The sequence below is a fragment of the Xiphophorus maculatus genome, chromosome 5 (assembly GCF_002775205.1).
Source record: "Xiphophorus maculatus strain JP 163 A chromosome 5, X_maculatus-5.0-male, whole genome shotgun sequence".
Taxonomy (NCBI): domain Eukaryota; kingdom Metazoa; phylum Chordata; class Actinopteri; order Cyprinodontiformes; family Poeciliidae; genus Xiphophorus; species Xiphophorus maculatus.
Genome location: NC_036447.1, coordinates 31146222 through 31167505, shown reverse-complemented (window position 1 = coordinate 31167505; position 21284 = coordinate 31146222). Strand labels below are relative to the sequence as shown.

At 38.2% G+C, this 21284-nt stretch overlaps 1 protein-coding gene across 1 annotated transcript in view; it reads left to right on the top strand.

Moving 5' to 3' along the window:
- LOC102220193 (unconventional myosin-XV-like) overlaps positions 1-21284 on the top strand; it is a 65666-nt gene that overhangs the window by 43847 nt on the left and 535 nt on the right. The window contains exons 52-74 of the mRNA XM_023333275.1: positions 2020-2135; positions 3753-3812; positions 3943-4018; positions 4126-4241; positions 4342-4460; positions 6871-7012; positions 7931-8042; positions 8117-8191; positions 10185-10390; positions 10471-10589; positions 11537-11606; positions 11684-11756; positions 13235-13308; positions 15100-15182; positions 15279-15409; positions 15513-15607; positions 16917-16994; positions 17074-17170; positions 19231-19391; positions 19480-19613; positions 20028-20161; positions 20865-20998; positions 21114-21254. Of these exons, the coding sequence (XP_023189043.1) occupies positions 2020-2135; positions 3753-3812; positions 3943-4018; positions 4126-4241; positions 4342-4460; positions 6871-7012; positions 7931-8042; positions 8117-8191; positions 10185-10390; positions 10471-10589; positions 11537-11606; positions 11684-11756; positions 13235-13308; positions 15100-15182; positions 15279-15409; positions 15513-15607; positions 16917-16994; positions 17074-17170; positions 19231-19391; positions 19480-19613; positions 20028-20161; positions 20865-20998; positions 21114-21254 (2546 nt within the window). The remainder of the gene's footprint in view (positions 1-2019; positions 2136-3752; positions 3813-3942; positions 4019-4125; positions 4242-4341; positions 4461-6870; positions 7013-7930; positions 8043-8116; positions 8192-10184; positions 10391-10470; positions 10590-11536; positions 11607-11683; positions 11757-13234; positions 13309-15099; positions 15183-15278; positions 15410-15512; positions 15608-16916; positions 16995-17073; positions 17171-19230; positions 19392-19479; positions 19614-20027; positions 20162-20864; positions 20999-21113; positions 21255-21284) is intronic.

Sequence of the window (21284 nt, the reverse complement as noted above, 5' to 3'; positions counted from 1 at the left end):
CTTTGGGATACTGAGCCACAAAGCTTCTGGTAATATTCAAGTTCATAATGCTATGTGTGGTGGCATTCATCCAAAAGTTGAAGAATAAGTTGGAAAATTTACAAAAGTACATCGTTGGCTCAAGATTCACATCCAGCTGTGGTGTTAAAGGTAACTCACTCAAACTGTGAGCAAGCAAACACATCCAGATCCATTTGGTCATGAGGAACATTGACACTTTCAAAAGCAACAAAGTCTTCTGATGCCTTTACTGTCAAATCCGTAGTTGTGGTTTTGACAGTAACTTTCTCATCCTTAGAGGAATCTTCCATGTCCTTTTGGTCTTCAAGGTTTCAATGTCAAAGCAAAGTAGTTTGATCTCTCGTCCTCAGAGCTTTCTAATAAAATATCATTGCCTCTTATGCTATATCCTAACAACTTTTCACCTCCCTTCGTAACAAGAAATCCAAGGTCCCATCAAAAGCAAAAATCCTCTTAACTTGGTGTTCAGTTAAAATGGTTTGTAAAGTCAGTTTGAAGTCGTCTCTCTGGGATCGATCTACCTCCAACCAAGTTGAAAAGCAAACTGAGAATTCTTGTATTCTTGTATCTCGTTGAACATTTATGACATCACTGATGAGAACATAGAGGTTCTCATTAACATGATGATGTCAAACAACCTGTGTCAGGTTCTTGTTTGTTTTAGTTGCTGTGGAAACTGAAGGAGGTGTGAATGGGGTAAGATTACTGTCAATTAAAAATGCATGTGTAGACATATAAATTCATAAATGTTAGTCACTAAATGTGCATATGTTTAAGTTTTGTATTTGTCCTGTTTTCCATCTCATACATGTAAAAATCTGATATTTTACCTATGAGAATACTCAAAAAAATTAATCAATAAAAGTGTTTTTGATAGGTTTTATAAAGAGAGTAAGTATTTTTCCAGAAGTTAGACACACATCAGTCACAGTCACTCCAGAAGATACAGGTGGAGGCCTCAACTCTGCAGCTGGTGGATGAGTTAGAAATGGACAAGAGGCTGAGTACAGAGAGCTGGTGGAACGCTTCGTGTCATGGAGGGAACAATCATCTCATCTTAAATGTAAACACAACAGTTGATTGTAGATTTCAGGATTAGATCAAATCCTATTTCCATCATGGGAGAAAAAGTGAAGGTAGTTGAAGAATATAAATACCTCGGTGTTCATCTGGACAACAGACTGGACTGGAGACACAACAGTGAACCAGCTATAATAAGGGACAGAGCAGACTGGACTTCCTGAGGAAGCCAAAATCCTTCAAGGTTTGCAGCAAGATGCTGCAGATCTTCTATCAGTCTATTGTTGAGAGCGTCATCTCTGCTGTTATCTGTTGGAGCAGCAGCATCAGAGCCAGAGACCTAAAAAGGCTCAACACCCTGATAAAGAAGGCTGGTTCTGTTCTGGTTCTGTTCTGGTGATGACTATGGAAGCTTTGGAGATGATAATGCAAAGAAGGATTCTTCATAAAATCAAGAAAATTATGGACAATCCTGACTAAGATTTGTTTGGTATCCCTGTCTTGGGAAAGCAGAACATCTTCAGTCAGAGACTTCTTCAGGTTCAGTGTGGTACAGGCCGCTTCAGGAGATCTTTCCTGCCGACAGCCATTATCAGCTCAATGGCTCTTTGAAGAATCTTCATGACTCCCTTTGGAATTAATGAAGTATTTTTGAATTGAATTGAATTTTGCAATATCTTTGTAATGAAAAGTTTTCATCATTTTATATGAATATCTCATATTCATATATTGTAACATGTTTTTTCCTCAAAAAAATAAAAGCCAGTCAGTCTTTAAAATGCCTTACAAAGTTCTTACTGCTCTGTGTTAGTAAATCCAGGTTTGGTGTGGATTTTCCACTGTTAATTATTTATTTTTCATCCGTGAAAGAGCACCTTGAAAAAGGCGATTTTGATAGGTCTGCAACTAGGTCAACCGGAGTTAAAGCAGAATGTTGTGTTGCTGTTTCATTCTGCTTATTAAACCTGTTTGTTGCAGTATCTCGAGAGCTCCCAGTGGAGACAAAGACCATCCAGACACAGCTTCACCAGAGCACCAACCAGGAGCATTACACCTACACCAATGTGCCCTGGAGGCTGTATCTCAGAAAGGAGGTTAGTACACGAATACAGCAACGAAAATAAACCATAGAACATCAGTGAAGGCTGATAAAAAGTACAAACATAAATGTACACAGTCATGGTAAAACAAAAAATACTGTGATACTGCACAGAAACAGACTCCACACACTCATAAATAAAGATGAAGCCAAACGGGATAAAAACTCACCTGGACTTCTAGAAACATCCCTTCGCAGAATTGACTTTTAAGTCACACAAAAACAATCACTTTATCAGTTTCTCACTTTGTTGTGTATGAATTTTATGTCACTCACTTTTACTAAAAAATTATCACATTGAGATCTGGTGAATAAAACACTTTGGGCTCCCTCGCTGAAGGTCCAGAAGCTGGAGATGCTTTCTCCTATCTGTTCATTCAAACAAGCCATAATTGTGCAGTACTGTACTGATTTGTACTGTCATAAACATTAAGTTGCTAACTGAGAATGTTCCAGTTTAATTTCTCTTTGATATAGGAATCAGAGAGATTTCTAAACTCCCTCTGAACGTTTCATAGACCGCCAATCCTGAGATGACTGGAAACTTCCATGTATAGTTTTCAATTGTGAATAGTCCTTCCCTCTGGAGAATGATGGACTTCATTTTTTTGGAAATGGTCATTGGCTTTAACCCTTTCCAAACTGGTTGGCAGTAACAATTGCTCCTGTAGGGCTGTGTTCACACAGCAGGCAAATGCAACCCACATCCAACTATTTCACAGCAGTCTGAACTATTCAATTCCAATCCTTCCACACCATAGAAAAAATCAGATCTGTACTACTTCTATACTAAACAGAAAACATATCCAGTAATTCTGCACCAGAAGAAGCTAGACTCTGTAAATCTGGATGTAAACAATGGCTGAAAGTTACATCTATGAAATTATTAAGCAGGTTTGAGTCAGTGAAACACATCACATCACAGTCCCACTGCTCCTGGTCCAACTCCACATCCAAACAGACTTCTCTACAGGAGCTGCAGTCAATGTGCCACAAAAGGTCATTGCTGATAGTAGGACTTTCTTTTGTTAGCTTCCTGATATGATCTTGTGACAATACTGTTGGTGCTGGATAAATTCCGTTATAATCTCCGCAAACTGTGTGCTGCTGTGTGACGTCTACGTCCTTCTTATGCACATGCAGGTCACTTTAAAGTCATATGAACAACTACCCAAAGAAAATTGGAGTTCAGAAAAAAAAATGGGAATGAGCATCAAGACCTGGTGTGAGAATGTAGCCTAAGGTCATTTCTGATGCCATATTGTCACTTTGTTAACACACATCTACATACCACAGAACAGCAGCCTGCAGAAACTCTTGCTGTGGTAAAGCTGATGATTTGGCTGCTCTCTCTTTTAAATCTTGCTGAAGCAGTAATGGCGTACTTAGTTTTCCAAACAGTGCTTTTCTGTCTGGTTGGGTGTTCTTGTACACTTTAGTCAAATCATTTTCAAAAAGTCTACAAACATAAGATTTCTTGCAGTGCAAAACCCTAGAATCGAGTAAGGGTATATTTTTTTTTTACCATGACTGTAAATATCCTGCTCTGCATCTCTGCAAATTACTGTGCAATAAAAACAGTTTTCCGATAAATAAATATATGACCCCTCAGGTGTTTTATCCCAAAGACAGCTTCAACAATCCTTTGTTGCTAGATCTCATTTTCAAGCAGGTAGGTCATATTCCTTTTTTATATTTCATATTATTTCTTCTTTAGTCCTACAGGCTCTCATGATAACTGAAAGATCACAGAGAAATTCAGCCAAAATCTTCCTCTTCTCTGCTTTATTCCGTTCCTCCAGATAGTGAATGACACCCTGTCAGAGGCGTGTGTTCGCATCACCCGGGATGAAAGGCAGAAAATGAAAGCCCTATTCGGTAATCCTGTCTGTTTTTCCTGTAGTTATTTTTCATGACTGCATTTCTCAAATAAGTACAACTCTGTGACATTCGTGAGTTTGTGTGTCTGTTTCTGTGAATGACAGCCAAACATGGTGTTGAGCAGAATATGGATCCGGTGGAGGAGCATGTGAAGAAAACGATCGTGACAGCAGCCAGGGAGACCTGGGAAATTTACTTCTCCCGACTCTTTCCTGCGTCGGTGAGTTTGGCGGGACGCTGTGCAATGCTAAAATTGCTTCATGTGACGTATCAATTTTCTAAGCTGTTCTCAGTGGATGTGTGCATCTGTCTGAGTGCAGGGCAGTGTAGGAACAGGTGTGCAAGTGTTGTCAGTGTCCCACAGCGGTATCAAATTACTGAAGACGGTGAAAAGCAGCGCATCAGCTCCAGACTACTTCAGAGTCCTTCGACCATACACGTAGGTTCCGTTTTTTGAGGGGGGGGGTTTTGTTTGTTTGGGGGGTTTTCTGCTTCTTATTAGCAGTTTTTTTTAAGCTGTGACATAAGAACCAATAAATATTTATCACACTGCAAAAATTTTAAACCAACCCTCATTTATTTCTACTTTTTATTTTTTCAGCAAGTTTTTGATCTTCTAAACTAGTCTTTATTCTTAGTTCTCAGACAGTATCCAAGTCTTTCTTTTTACATTGGCTGCTATTTATTTTAGCTTCAGTCATTGCTCCTAACAACATAAATACATTTAACTATTGGAGTCCACAAATCTGTTTGATCTAAAAACGTGTAAAAGCATAAGTACTTTTACACTTATGCTAACTCAAACTCAAATATTGTATTTAAAAAATAGTGAAAACATCCTGCAAAGACATCATGCTGAACATGCAGCATCCATCCCAAGTTTTCAGTTTGGTAGTTCTTTGAGGATTATATTGCTGGAGCTAAAACTATTTTCTATCCATTTAACTTTATCTTTGCAGTTTTCTTTAGTGTTGGGAATCAGAACTCTAGAAACCAAAACTGTTGTAGCAACCTCACATGGTGACATCAAAATTCCTGGAAATCAGAACTTGCATCGATGCTTGGCTTCTGTAATTGTAGTCAATTATTATTAATTAAATTAGTGTTAAAATCCTTTAGTTTAATCAGGGCACCAGTTCCAACAGATCCGGAATCATAAGCCTCTAATTAAGGAATGAATTCACACCCCAAGCAGAAGAAACTCTTCACATCAAGGCGTGATCACTGACACGCCAAATCTGAGAATTAATAACAAAACAACTTTACAGCTGAATTATTCACATCTTTCTTTAACTATTGTACAATATAAATACTGATAAGACAAAAGGAAAATACTGAATAATAAATGGGAATCAAATCAAATTGATCTGGAATATTGAAATTTAATATTGAAAAATCATTTAAAAACTAAATAATTAAACAAAAAACATCAGATATACACCAGAGAATTCGACCATTCTAGACTGAGACAATCTTAACATGTGGCTGACTTAAAACAGCAAAGCAGCAACGTAACATAAAACTTAACACAGCAAAACATTAAGCAAGTATGTAACAGAAAGGCAATTTACAATAACCTTAGTTTAAAACACCTAATTCAGCCCAGATCATGGAACGACTGATAATCACTTTGAGTCGATTATCAGATCGAGTCAAAGCGATGTAAAAAATCCAAATAAATTCTGTGCTCTATGGGAACACAGAGACGGGGGGTACACGTCTCTGGTACACGTCTCTGTGTTCCCCCCGTCACAGAGACGGGTTTGTGGATCCAGTTTATCCAGTGTATCCAGTTTGTGGGTAAAAATGGATTCCAACTGTATATTCAGGTAAAGAAATGGGTTCAAACTGTATCTTGATGAGTGATTACTTTTTTACCAAGTTGCTATGACCTCCTAAACACCAGATTAGAACTCCCTTATGGGGTCAATACTTTTTGGAAAAGCTAACAAAGCTTTAGCATTAGGGCAATCATGACCTACTGTCAGCTCCCAGATGTACCTTGTTGTTTTATTGGTTATCCTGTCCCAGCCTTAAACTGAAATACCAAACAAATCCCAAAAATCCTAGCTGAAGAGCACTGAGTAAATCCAGCAACTTGTTCCAAAGAACTCTGACTAACCTTAGTATCATAAGCTTTTGTTAGAGTAAATATGCATTATTATCATTTAGGATTACAGAGAAATATGAGAAAATGAGAGCTGAGTCGTTCAGCTGAGGGAATGTGTGTTGATGCCCTGATCCACTCCATGCCTTATATGAAGTTCCTTGTCGCCTTTTCTGATCATATCTCACCTCCACCCATCTTCTTGGATCCAAGCAATGGGAAGTTCCTCCATCCATGAGTCACAACTCCCCCACTTTGCTCATCCTCAGCCGGTGCCAGGCGTATTCCTCTCTGTGAACTAAAGCAGCTATATCCAAATGTCTGGAGGAAGCCTCCAGATTTCAGGCTGGAGTGTCTAGAGGGTTAACCTCTGACCCTTCAGTGTGTTTCTGCATTGTAAGAAGTCAGTTGCTTGCTTCTTGTACTTTTCCACAACTGGAATTTATAGTGACAGTAGTTGAAGGAGTTTTCTCTCATATGGTAAATTAAGTCTGGATGAATGAGTTATGTACTTTACTCCAGCTCCATCAGACAGTTTGAGGTCAAACATTTGGTGAAGTGTTACAAAAAGTTTGGATTCCTGGAAGGGATTTATTAAAAAAATAATAGATAGCTCAAAACTGGCGCAGCAAGCATATGCCCCACATTTTAATGTTTATTTGATCTTTATTGTATTGAGAGGTTAGGACCCAGGTAAGTAGTGCATATTTTGAACTAATGCTGCTTGTCCTTTCTGTGTCAGATACGCAGACATCCTGTTTGTGACAATCCCTTCTGAAAACATGCTGGAGTTTAATCTGACCAACGAGAAGCTGATCCTGTTCTCTGCCAAGGCTTTACAAGTCAAACATCTCATAGACAACTTCATCAATGAGATCAAAAAGGCAAGACGAGTCACAGTATACCAATGTACATACACTCACCGGCCACTTTATTAGGTACGCCTTGCTAGTACCGGGTTGGACCCCCTTATGCTTTCAGAACTGCCTTAATCTTTGGTGGCATAGATTCAACAAAGTACTGGAAACATTCCTCAAAAAGTCTGGTCCATATTGACATGATAGCATCACACAGTTGCTGCAGATTGCTCAATTGGTACTAATGGGCCCAAAGCGTGGCAGGAAAATATCCCCCACACCACTGCACCACCACCAGCCTGAACTGTTGAGACAAGGCAGGATGGATCCAGGCTTTCATGTTGTTGATGCCAAATTCTGACCCTACCATCCGAATGTCGCAGCAGAAATCGAGATTCATCAGACTAAGCAATGTTTTAAATGCACCCAGTGTGCCACTCCTGTCAGCTGCTGCTGCTGTAGCCCATCCGCCTCGAGGTTTGATGTATTGTGTGTTCAGAGATGCTCTTCTGCATACATCAGTTGTAACAAGTGGTTATTTTAGTCACTTTTCTTCCTCATTCTGATGCTCACTTTGAACTGCAGCAGATCCTCTTGGCCATGTCTACATGCCTAAATGCTTTGAGTTGCTGCCATGTGATTGGCTAATTTGACATTAGCGTTAATGAGCAGTTGGACAGGTGTACCTAACAAAGTTGCCAGAGAGTGTATATCACAGCCATATGAGATATTAAAGATTGTAACATATCCAATAGAACAATCTGTAAAATTTCAGCAAAAGAAAATTGCTTTGAGGTGTTGAATAATTTAAATGATTTTGAATCACAAATCAGAGCTGATTAAGGAAAACTGGCCGATTCTGATCACTGAAGAACTAATTGATACTTTACTACTTATACAAGCATACAATAACTGATATTACCTGTGTACTGGTTTCCTGAACAGGACTCCGACTACGTCATCGCAGAGCGTAACTTTGTGACAGACGATCGATCGATGCTCAGTTTCCATAAAGGTGACATCATCAGATTGCAGGTTATGGACGGGCTACAGAAAGGTCAGATACTGATTCATGAGTGTCCTGGCTGAAATCTGTGATGTTAGAACATTTACAGATACTCTCTCCTTTAGGTTACAGCTATGGCTGTGTGGTGAGGAAGAAGGTTGTGTTTTTGGAAGAGCTTAAAAGGGACACTGAAGACTTTGGTGAGTTTTTGAACAAAACAATAGCTCTTCTCTTTATGCATTGTACTTGATGTTATTGCAAAATATAAAAATGCTGAAATATTTACTCCCATAATAATTAGAAAATTCCATCTGAGCATCATTTTTAGCCTTAAATCTGAACTAAATGTATCTCTTTATCTGGAGCTGACAATTGGAAAGCTATGGAGGCTTTGGACCACGTCTGATGTAGAATAAGTACTTCCCACTTTGCTTGGACAATCCTGCCAATTTGTGATCACTTCAGTATAAGAGATGTTCCCTGATTTCAAAACTTAGGCTGCTCTTGTAATTCCAGTCTGCAGTGCGGCTGCAGAGTGTGGATTCAGTGTCAAACCCTGAGACCTTTAATTAGGCACAAATTGGTAATCCATGTTCATAGTTTAAGTGTGAGTTACATGTATCTGCTTGATGTTTGATTGCAGGATGTGGATTCTCTGTTCTGCTTGTTGAATATTAATTAGGGCTGTCAACATTCACACATTAAACCATGCGATTAATCTGAAAATGTTGATGCATTAATATTACATAGCACAGCTTAATCAAACTACTATTTTGACCTAAAAGCTTCTGTCCTGCAGAGGGTTACAGCAGTTCATTATGGGCTCGATACACAGGGAGCAACGAATGACTGCGAAAGGTGAATGTTTTCTGTGACAGCAGACAGCAGCAAAAGTTGAACATTTCAAACTCTTGTGTTGCATCACTAGCTCCTGTGTGCACGTCTGCGTGCACAGGCTCAACATTTCACATGCACTGATTATTTTAATTTATAAATTATGCACTGGTGCCTCGGCTGGATGAGAACAAGAGATCCATCACACAATTTCCATAGGAAATAAATGGAGAGAGACATTTCTATAGACATTTAAAACAAAATGGCTTCCTTTAAGATATAAAAACCTGACAAACTGAGAAACTTCATATGTTTGGCTTGAGATAAATGAATTAAAAATTAAACAATTTCTGAATACATTAATACACTAATCACTACACTACAATAATCATGACCTTGTATCCCACCCAGGCAGTTCTGTAGGGTGGGATACAAGGTCCAGTAGATGGAAACACGCCTAATTCACATTTTCTTTTTTGCAAGATTTTCCAAATTTGCTCCCAATTCACATTACAGTTGGATGAAAACACAGCCAGGGTGACATTAAACTGTTCCTACATCAGACAGATGGCAGAGAAAAAGTGTATTTAAACATGTATTTGTAATTAATTAAATCATTTGCTTTTATTTCCTTTGATTTTTGAAATCTGGCATCAGAAATCTTTCATGTTATGCAAAATAAAATTTGTTTATAACCAGAGGGGCTGAGGGCATCAGTGGGTGGTACCTCATGGTTTGAATTAGAAACTAAAAACTAGGACTGTAAATTGCCTCTTGAACATTTGTAGATTTTTTCATTTTACAACCACAGACTTTAATTTATTTCATTGGAATTTTATGTGATTGACTGACAGAAGGTCATGTATGGTTTCAAAATCTTTACATAAACATCTCAAAAGTGCTGTGTGTATTTACATTGACCTCCTCTGACTCAGTGCTTTTTCGAAACACACTTATCTGCAAAGTTATTGGGTTATGTGTCTACAAGCTTTAGAAATCTAGGAACTTTTCCATTTCTCTTATGCAAAATAACTCAAACTTTGTCAGATTGGACAGAGACAGTCTAATGAATATAAATATTTAGTGGTTTTAACATAAAAGCAAGAAGTATGAATCTTCTTAAAGGTACAGTAAATAATGGCTGCTTGTTCGCAAATAAAAAACAAGGAGTCGAGCACAGCTGAGAACAGTGTTGTCCATCATGACAGCAGTAAATCATCATTTTTTCAAGGTTATCAGCACAACCCCAGACAGGAGTGGAATTGGCAGATAATGATCTGACATCCAGTCAGAGGAAAGCAGACAGTGATGAGAAGAAATTGTGTGTCTCTCTGTAAATCTTTCCTGGATTTGTGTCAGGTTGGAAGTTTGGAGCCGTGTTTGGCCGCTCCGGGGCATTCCCCACAGAGTGTGTCCACCCCGTTGCTCCTCCTGATTTCCTATCGCTGCCGCTGGACCGAAAGGCAGAGCCTCGAGGCGGAGCTGACCAGTTCGCCGTGTCGTCAGCCATTGCTGTCGCTGTGGCCTCCACCATGGCTGCGCATGAAATAGATCAAACGATTGAGGTTCCCAGACACAAATGCACTCTAAGATGCTGTTTATTTTTTTTATTTCTGCCAAACTCACTTCTAATCTCTGTCTTTAGAGAGTTTCACTTGATGGCTTCCCTGATGGAGAGCCTGATGAGAGAGCTTTGCAGGACAGTAAATATGATATGATAGAGTTTGCCAAGAAGTACTTCAGGCAGGCACCGAGTGGAAACGGGTGAGACTGAGACACAAACTCAGGCAGCCAGACAGTCAGATTCTCTGTTAACATCCAGCAACAGCAGTTAAGTTATAACATTTACAGAAGAGCTATAAAATTTTGAAATACCATAAACTCAATGTAGTATTTCATTTTTTTATCTCATGACCTTCACCCTCCACTGGGTGATGGTCATGAGACACAACTGATTTGTTTAGATTGTTTCCAATCTTGTATTTTTTTAAAAGATTCTTGTCTAGGCTTTTTTAAGCTTTAGTTTCCTGTCTTTTTTTTAGTGTTGCTTTTATTTTTATTTTTTATATAAATTAGATTTATGGTTACTTTTCTTCTATGTGTACACACAACCTCCAGAAACAGGTCAGAAATTGATTCCAAACTGATTCAAAGCCCAAACAAAACTTCAAAACATCTTCAGCAGGCTGAAAGAACTTATGATGAAGATTTCTTCAAAACATTTCAATACATGTTGATTCTTTGAGAGAAAAATGTGGTGAAGCAGAATTACACTGGACATTTGATCAATGTTGTAAGTGACAATGCTGTTTGCATGTTAAATAAAGGTTGTTTTTATTTTAGGATTCTTTGTTGGATATTGTTGAGCTATTTGAACAAAACAAAAGTAATTAACCTAGAGGAGGTCAACAGTCTGAACTACAGACAGGACATTCCCTTTCAAGCAACAAGTTGATTTTTTTTTCTTGCTGTTCAAACGTTTTATTTGGAAAAGATGCAATTAGCAATAAAAAGATGTCAGTTAGGACTGTGAAAATCAAATGCATTTGTCACAATGACCAGAAGATCTAGTTCCTTTTCTGCTTGAAACAAATATAAAAATCCAGCTATATTGAAGGTCATAAATTGTCATTTTAGTGCAGGTTTTTTTGTGTGCCATTGTTTTTGAACATTGTTGAAATATAAATGCGTTTTGATGTGTCTGTCCTCAGAGATTCCATGAAGAGCAAAGGCAAAAGGAACGATTTCAGGGAGCCTATTGACATGATCAAGTTCTCCAAGGTGCTTTTTACTCTGTATCACATGCTAACATTCATGATGTTTTGGTGACATTTTGTTCAACCGATTTCTCCTTGCAGAACCCTCTGACTGAGTCTCTGATAGAGTTCACAGATGTAGCTATGAACCGAGTAGCTACTGATCTGTATCTGTGTAAGTTGTCGACTTCTCTCCTCTTCTCTAAAGAAATCCACTGGTTAGACAATTTAGGTTCAGTATTGTCAAAATGAGAGGATCCTGAGATATTATACCTTTTTAGTTGCACCTTTGAAAGTTTCTTGAATATTTATGGAACCAGGCTATTTTTTTTCCATTTCCATTAGAATAACTTTTTTTAGTGTTACTGGTAGCATTTTTTCCTTTACCATTTTATTTTTGTGGTTGAAATTAGGTTCCTAAATATGACTTTCTTAAAGAATTATTTATTTTTATTTTATTAAAAATTTATTTGAGATTTCCTTAATTTTCTTTTATGTTAAAAGAAAACAAACAATAACAAACGCCATTCGGTGTGTTTGTTTTTGCGTGATTCATCACCTCCCTGTGATGATGAAATCACAGTTTGAACTACCAGTCAGACTGGTAGTTCATTTTCACATGACTGGTGGTAGTAGTATGTCAGTGTCTTATTAAGGCAGCCTTTGTTCACCAGGCTAGGTGAGATGCTGTCCCGTAGCTGCCACAGATGTCGGTTTGTGGAAATAAAACCTTCAACTAATAATGCGTTTCAAAAGTGGTAACTGCGCAACTTCCTGATCCTGTCTTTTGCCAAGCTGACCAGACTGATGAGTTAATCCTACACCAAACCAGGAGTTCTGTCAAATCCCCACCACTTCTTCCAGTGCTACAGGAGGTGATCAAGCCTACAACCAGTTATCACTCTGAACTGAACTGAATCCCTTCCTACCATCCTCTTACTCCCGCCAAGGAACTAAAATGTTGCTTTGGCTTAGAAAAAGCATTTGTGGGGATTTCATGCAGATGAAATTTGAAGTATTTGTTTTTATATATTTTTGTAAATATTATCCGATACAATTTACTTACATATTTTACACTATATGGTTGTCGGTGTGTGTTTACAAGTTGCCACTTCACTCCAGCAGTCAAAGAATCTTCTAATCTAGCTTCATCATTAACTAACTTATATAAATAATATTTGAAATATACATCCATAAATGTAATATATGTTACATTTAGTATTTCATAGGTTTTATTTTGTGTAATATTTTTCATTAGAAAAATTATCTCTACACAGTGTTTAAAAATATTTTATTTGTACATCTGGGTAGGTTTGGAAAGAGAAAAAAATAGAAATCTAGCCTCCTATATATCCATCCACTAGTCTACAACCTTCCACCCATTAAAATCTGTCAGTATGTCTCCAATGAACAATTGTGGTACTGGTAGAGATAGTCTGGAAAATTAATTATTGAAATAAATGAAACTTAAAATCAGCTGGGAATGCCCCATGGCTGCTTTAATAGACTATAAAGTCTATGAATAAAACATTTAGCTACATAAATGAAATTTGAACACTAATATTAGTCAGGCATTTGCTAACTGAAAATGTGTATGAATTGTGAGTGGATGTTTAATTTGTGTGGGTGTGTGTGCTGGTGTAATATCTCTAGGCATTATGCGCTTCATGGGAGATTCTCCATCCAGGGGTTCATCAGAACAGGAAGTGGTCAACATGTTCCTTAAGGTAAATATGCTCATTATCAATTTCCCACACCACAGAGTACTTGGTGCTGAAATGCAGGCCCTTATTCCCACCAAGGACGTTTACAACAGCTTTCACTGTTTAATACATTCTACTGCACAGAAACCCGACAGAAGCACTGGGACGTGATAAAAACTTATTAAAGAACTGGAAAGCAAACACCCACAGGGCAATGTTCATAGTTGGTGATTTTAACCATTGTAATTTAAAGACTTTGTTGCCAGCATATAAGCAGCAAAGTACTTTTCCAACACAAAAGAAAAACACACTGGATCACAATGTCCAGGGGGCTTTTAAGGCTACACCATGTCCTCATTAAAACTCTGTATTCACATACATATGTGTACTGACCTCATTGTCCCTGACAAACACATTGCCTTAAACCCCAACAAACCTCAATTAATGTGGAGGAACTGCAAACATTCTAGAAGGCATATAACTCAGGCAACACCAAGGGCTACAAAAAATAAGGTACGATCTGCACAGAGCTTTGAAAGGGACAAAAATGAATACAGATCCTGCTTGGATGGTGGCTGTAGATGTGGCCCGGGCTAAAAGAAGTAACTTTTTGCTTGATTAATTTAATGAATCCTATGCATTATGTGAGGCCCACAACACCGAGCCAGTAGACAGGGTGAGTTCTCACCTAACCTGTGGAGGGGTGGAAAGGACAAACCCCAGAAACCATTTGAGCCAGATAGCATCTTGGGGTGTGCACTCAAATTCTGTTCTCCACGGCTTTCTGAGGTGCTGGCGGACATAATCAACCTCTTCCTTGGTCAAGTCACTAGCCACATGCTATGAAACGACCATCGTCATTCCACTACCAAAGAAGGGCCCAGGTGCTTACTGGCCTGTTGTGTTAACTCCTATTGTTATGAATGCTTTGAAAAGATTGTCATGCACCACATTAAGATAAGATCAAGACAAAAGACCGTCTACAATTTGAATATAGACCAAACACGTACGTAAAAATCCAGCTAACGCAACACCACTCAATGAACTTACATTCCCAGAAAAGAAGAACTTTTGTGCACATCTTCTGTTTATTAACTAAATCTTAGCTTTTAACACCATCATACTAGCTAAGCTCACCAACAATCTCTGCTTGCTAGGTGTGCCATCTAACCTCTGCATTGATTCTGAACTTTTTAATGGGCAGACTACAGCCAGTCAGACTGAGAAACAGCACATTCAGATCATCAACACAGTAACTCCACAAGGCTGTGTTCTGAGTCCCATGCTGTACCCTATTCACATAATGACCACCCAGCCAAACACTAGTGTTATCAAATTTGTAGATGATACCACAGTTATTGGACTGATCTCTGGGGAAGATGAGGTAACATACAGTAATGTTCTGTTTTCCTTCCTTATCTGTGTTTAATCGCAGCACCCCGCATCTAATTATGCTGCTAATAATATGTCTGGCATTTGTGTGGCTCCTATTCCTGCATTCCCTAAACTGAGAACTTTGAAAGAATTGAATTATAGACCAAAATTTGTTTTCGTTATGCTTTTCATTTGCCCTCAAGTTTTTCATGTTCTGTCACAGATTACTTACCTGCTGTATGTAACTAAGTGATCATTCCTCAATTCCTCAAAAAGATTGCACCAGTCATTCTGCTAGTTCAACTTATACACTAAGATTTCTAAGCTACAGAATGTAATATTGTATTAGATGTCAAAGGTTAATGTTATCATTTTGCAGGAATCAACTCCATCTAAAGTCTTGTGGGGTTTTTTGTGCTGTGGTTTATTTGCTCCCCTCAGCTCATTGGAGAATTCACCTTGATGAGGGATGAAGCTTACTGCCAGCTCCTCAAACAACTTACTGCCAACACCAGCTCCAAACCGTAAGTCGGCTGGCCACACACAAACCCTCAGTGCATGGTTCTTTGGTGATTACCTCTGTGATCCTGAGCACCTCTGTGCTCGCTCATGCTTTGCAGCGATAGTTGCCAACGAGGTTGGAGGCTGCTGTACATCCTGGCTGCCTATCATCGCTGCTCTGAAGTCCTCAAGCCTTTCCTGTTAAAATACCTGCAGCAGGCTTCTCGCAGTGCAGGAGCACCGTATCAAGGTAAAAAAAAAATTAAAAAAACACACACACACACACAAATATCAAGTGGGACTATGCTGCAAATGTTGCAATCAGTGTGAAATATGTACTGCACTTTTTTCAGGCATAGCTAAAGCATGTGAACAAAATCTGAAGAAGACGTTTGTGTATGGCGGTCGGATTGTTCCACCCAACGGCATGGAGCTGAAGGCTATGATGGTTGGTGCCTCCATTAATTTATCTGCTTTTAGGCCAAAAAAATTGAAATCCTTATTAGAGATAAGATGGATAGAGAATAATATTATTTTATACACATAAAATCAGAAGCAAATAAATGTCAGAAGGACAGATCTGAATTATGAAGGAGTATTCTAATACACTCACTTTTACCATCTACATAAAAACACAATTGCGTATTATTATTTATTACTAGTCAAAATTAGTTTTTAATTGTTCACTATATATCCAATGAAATAAGATTTTTTTTATTTAATTAATCCAAGTTATGTGTTGTGGAAACCTCACTTCCCCCCCAAACATGAAGTGAGGTTGGACTATTAGCTGCACTCTCCTCGCCACCATCTTAGAACTTACCAGGAAGACTAAGGAGGGTTATGGAACACATATTCTGATCACTCTTTTATGAAGGGGGACTACCACCCTGATCTGCCAGTGCAAGGGCACTGTTACGCAACCACTACAGCATGTTAAAGAGGCATGTCAGACATGACAGCCCCATAACATTCAGAGACCTGAGGCCCTCAGGGCAGATCCCATCCACCCCTGAGACTCTGCCACCATCTAAATGACAAGATCCTCCATCAAGGTCAGCAGCTCTCCACCCCCACTCTAAACAGTGTTGGTAAAGCACTGCTTCCTCCTTCAGAAGTGCCGGACAGTTTGCCAGAATTGCTTTAATGTCAACCAAAGGTTCTTCTCCATGGCCTCGCAGAACTCATTTCAGCCAATGAATGAGTTCATGACCTCACAGAAACAAACCGTGTGGTTTGCTTCTGCAACCACACGGGCCACTGCACACTTGGCCTCAAAGTATCAATGAGGAGTTCCACAAGCTAGCCACCTTCACAAGCTTCTAGATGCTATCTCTCAATCTCCTGCACAAGTTCAGCCCGGTTATCAGGTCAGCAAGCCCCTGACTCCATAGTGGGGCCACACCGTGCCGGTCGACGTCTTATGAGTCCATTTAACCAATTATCCTTAAAGAAAAAATATATTAGCTTTTTAGCCCGTTTGAACAATTTATCAAAAATGTATGGACTTTCAAACCTAGAAAGTTTATTATCACCAAAGGGACATGAAGATAAATGGAGAGAAGGAAAAGGAAAAGGAAAATTTGGTCTTCCTGTGTTTTTTGTTCAGATAAGAACTTAGTTTTTTTTTTTCTTCATTATACATACACTTGAGCACCATTTTTTTATAGCCTTATGATTCTGCAGTTCTAAAAAGTGAGTCATTTCTAGCATATCTGCCACATATTCTATGTGAACGTTTGACTGTGTTTCCTCAGGCGGGGCGCAGTTCAAAGCGTCAGCTGTTTCTCTTCCCTGGAGGCATCGAACGCCATGTGAAAATCAAAACTTGTACTGTAAGCACTCAGCAGGTGATGATCAGTGTGGTGCATTAGTGTGGGCAGGCTGGGATTGACTGATGTATCTGTTTTTCAGGTTGCCCTGGAGGTGATAGAAGAGTTGTGCTATGAAATGGGATTACACACGCTAGAAGCCATTGAAGAATATGCCATATTTTTAGTCACCAACAGAGGTACGCACAGTCAGATTTCAATTTAAAATGTTACAGAAGTGCCTGAAAATGAGACAGGATTTCTCAACAGATAATATATAAATGTAATGTGAGATCAAAATAATTGTATGTTTTTTAAATTAGATTTTAAAATGTCATGCTAAATGATTTACATCCACCTAAAAAAAAAAGAGCAAACATATTTAGGTAATGCAGCAATTAGAAACCTTCCACAGTTTTTTACATGTTTCCACTGATATGATTTTTTGGGGGGATGAGCTTCAAGTCTTTGAGGACGGAAGGCCTCTTTGACATCACCCTAATCTTTGGCTTCCTCCAAAGATTACATGTCAGATTGAGGCAGAACTCTCCCTGAGCCAGTCCGAAACATTGATATCACTTCCAGTCATAAGAAGTGTGTTGGTAAAGTTAAAAGATTACTTAATCATTCTGCCATTTGTACGAATAATTTTGTACTCAACTGTATATAATGAACTATTTCTAAACCTCATAAATGAATCCATCTGTCAGAATTAGTCCTCTCTAAATATCCAGATAGTGAATTAAAAATAAGTGGAAAAAGAACAAATAAAATTTGTAATTGAGCTTCAGGAAGTCTGAGAATTATTAGTGAGCCTTAATTCACAGAAGGAGCATCACTATTATATCTTTTTGGATATTATTGCATTATTTCAGTTTGATAATATGCTTGTGAGAACAACTAAATGTTTATAAACTTGAATGCTGTGAAGTTTGTACAAAAAAAATACAAAAAACTTAATAATAATAAAAAAAAACTTCATCATTTGACTTTCAATCTGACGGTTCCAGCAAAACAAAGACACAATTTAAACCCATTTAATTTCAGCAACTCAATAAACTTTCCTGGTCTTTTCATGTAGTGAACTATATTTATCACTTAAAAATGTGACTGAGTCCATCAGTCATAACTTATGACTGAATGGGAGAAGTGACATGTTTTTATGTCACTACACTTAAAAAAATAATATATGAATTTATTTACATTAATGTCGAGGTTCATCTTGAACCTGTGCTTTACAATTCAAATGTGATTAAATTCAAACATATTTTATTGATCCCAAAGGGAAAATGAAATAAATTGTATATATGCCACTGAAAATCTCTTTATCCTTTAGATTATAGGTTAGGTTAATGTTTTACCTGCAGAAGATACATTTTTTTAGCATCTTCATTTTGTATGAACACAATTTATGTAGTTTACAGGGAGAAGCTCATGACTAACCAGAGCAGGGCCAAGACCAAAGCAGACTTCCATCATCTTAGAAAATAAAACATTTAGGTGAGAGCCTGTAGATACAAAGGAGTCACACATATGTCATATTTATACAACATAAACCAAAACTAATAATGAAATACAGAAAAGAAAATCCCTAGAAAATAATCTCATTCACTCCTACCTAGGTCACCACCATACAAATCTGCCTACTGCATCTCTACCCTGACAAGAATGGAGCACGTTTTAATAAAAATTAATTAATCTAAAATATTATTATGCAAACTTTTTGTATGTTGATGAATCTTTGTATGATCCATGATATAGAATATGTATAAGACATGCATAAAGCTAAAGTATTTGTTCATAACTTGCATTGTTTTCTGTCCTAATTTTTTCTAATCTTTTAGTATATAATATTATTTCTATAACAACCTATCATGCTGAAATTCTGGATTACTCCATGAGACCATAGATGGATGACACTGTTTTGTTGGGGACAGATCAGTCTGCTGGTTCTGTTGGTTTTTGTGAAATTGAGAAATTCCTACTGCAGTAAATATCCAAAAATACATCCAAAAATTTTTATTCCTCTATCCTTTAAATATCCAATAAACAAACTGATTTTTTCCAATTAATTGACTAGTATAAATACAAGCATTAGTAGTCACTTTTGAAAACTTCAAGCACTAAAAAGAAACAAACAACAACAACAACAAAAAAGCAAGTACGAGTACTAAAAGATTAACTTTTAAAAATAACACATTGACAACAAAACCAATGTTAGGATTGGCTTTTTTTTTTAAATAACAAACCAATTTCTCAGGTCAGAATGTTCGACCTCTGAACAAGAACGAGTACATCCTGGACGTTGCCACAGAGGCAGAGTCAGTCGACTCAGGCTACAGTCTGTGGTTCCGGCGAGTTGTCTGGACTCAGTCGCTCAGGTTCGAGAATGAGCTGAGTGTGGCCATGCAGTACAACCAGGTACTAAACGTGATTTTCTTTCACTCCACACACATATTTGGTTATTTGTTGTTATGTGTATAACTCAGGTTTTGTGAATATTTTTCAGATCCTTCCAGACTACCAGAAAGGCCTGCTAAATGTTCTCTCACATGGAAAAGTGAGCGATCAACAGTTCCACCAAATGTCAAAGCTGGCTGCTTTGCAGCATAGAGCCAAGGACAACATCTATACTCCCAGCATGTGAGCAACAAGAGTTATTAACGCTCATTTCCAAGTGTAGTATTTTATTTAACTTTTTGGTTATGGACTTAGTCCCTTTCTAAAGTCTTTTTCAGTCTCTGAAATATTGAAGTTTCTTCTTGTTTGTTTGCGAATAAATTAAAGTGAAAGATTCTGACTTTACTGTACTTGGAGGAGTTCAGTAGCCTAAATGGGCTGAGCTGTTGTGCTTCAACTGGATGTCTTTTTTTTTAATGCACTGTCAACTATGAAAAAGCTCTATATTTTTTTTTGCCCTTATCACTGCCTGTCACAGAGCAAAACACAGAGCAGCTCACTGAGTTGTATAAAACAGTTTTTGAGAAAAGTCAGAAGCCACAGAGCGAAGCAGCTTCCGTTTATCTGACGTTGTTGTTCTTGTCCTCTGTCTTCCAGACATGAGCTATCGGAGTACATTGCCGCACCTCTCTTCAAAAAGCAGCCCCCACAGCAGTGGGTTACCATGGCAACGCAGCACATGCAGCAAGTGCAGCCTCTGAGTCCGCATCAAGCTAGGGCACAATTTCTCGGTAAGATCCCTTTTCAAAGGAAGAAAATGCAAAAATATAAATAAAACCATAATGTTTTCACATAGCTTAAATATGAAATGTCTATAAGTTGTACATGACTAAACGTTTTTATGTTTTGGAAAGCTGAGTTCAATTTTACACAGCAGGCCTGTAGAGAAAAACTTAAATACAAACTTAAAATCAGTATTTATTTTTAGTGTTTAAACTTATTTTGTTTTATTAGTTATTTGACATTAGTAAGTAAATGTTTGGCTAAACTTTAACTAAAAATAATTTTAGTGTATTTGTGTTGACTTGGTAAGGTAATCCTGTGAATAAAATTGCCTTAAAGGGTAGAGTTATTGTTAAAGTCCACATTGTGGCAACCCAGGAGGATTGGGGAAAAAAAGTAAAGGGTAATCTCAGTAGAGGGAAGGCAGCGCAGCAGAGACACATGGTTTTACTACAGTACAGTAGTTTGTTTATTGTTGAGCATACCTTAGGCCTGATTCCTCCTGAACAAAGTTTCTTTTTACATTGGAGTCTTGTGGAAGTTTTTTTTATATATACATTAATTGAACCTACACGAATAAAAGTTGGTAAAACTGGCCTTGTGGTCCTACAGTGGTTCAGACAAACTAAATTTTCATCAACTTTATCATAAAGTATGTAAGATAATAATAATGATTTCATCCCTTTTGTTGCATTCTGTCTGTGCATGCAGGCCTGATCAGTGCGTTCCCCATGTTTGGTTCCTCATTCTTCTACATCCATAGCAGTAGCTCCACCACCTTCTATGCTCCTTGCATTCTAGCTGTCAACCCACGTGGTCTCCACTTTCTGCACAAAAACACACATGTAAGAACCACACACACACTTATCAGTGTATGATTGGCTCATGGCATCATTAACATGAGCCTGGGAGAAAAGTTGTCCTTTCTTGTCAGAGTAAAGTCTGACGTCTGTTCTGCAGGAGCTGATGGCAGTCGTCCCCCTTGTGGAGGTGCAGGGCAGTCGCACCCAGAGGCCCAGTGCTGGAACCAGCTATCCGTATGTGGACCTAACTGTGGGAGACATGAACACACAGCGGGTCATTCAGCTGCAGCTAGAGCAGGTGTGGCAGCAGACAACTGATCGGATAAAT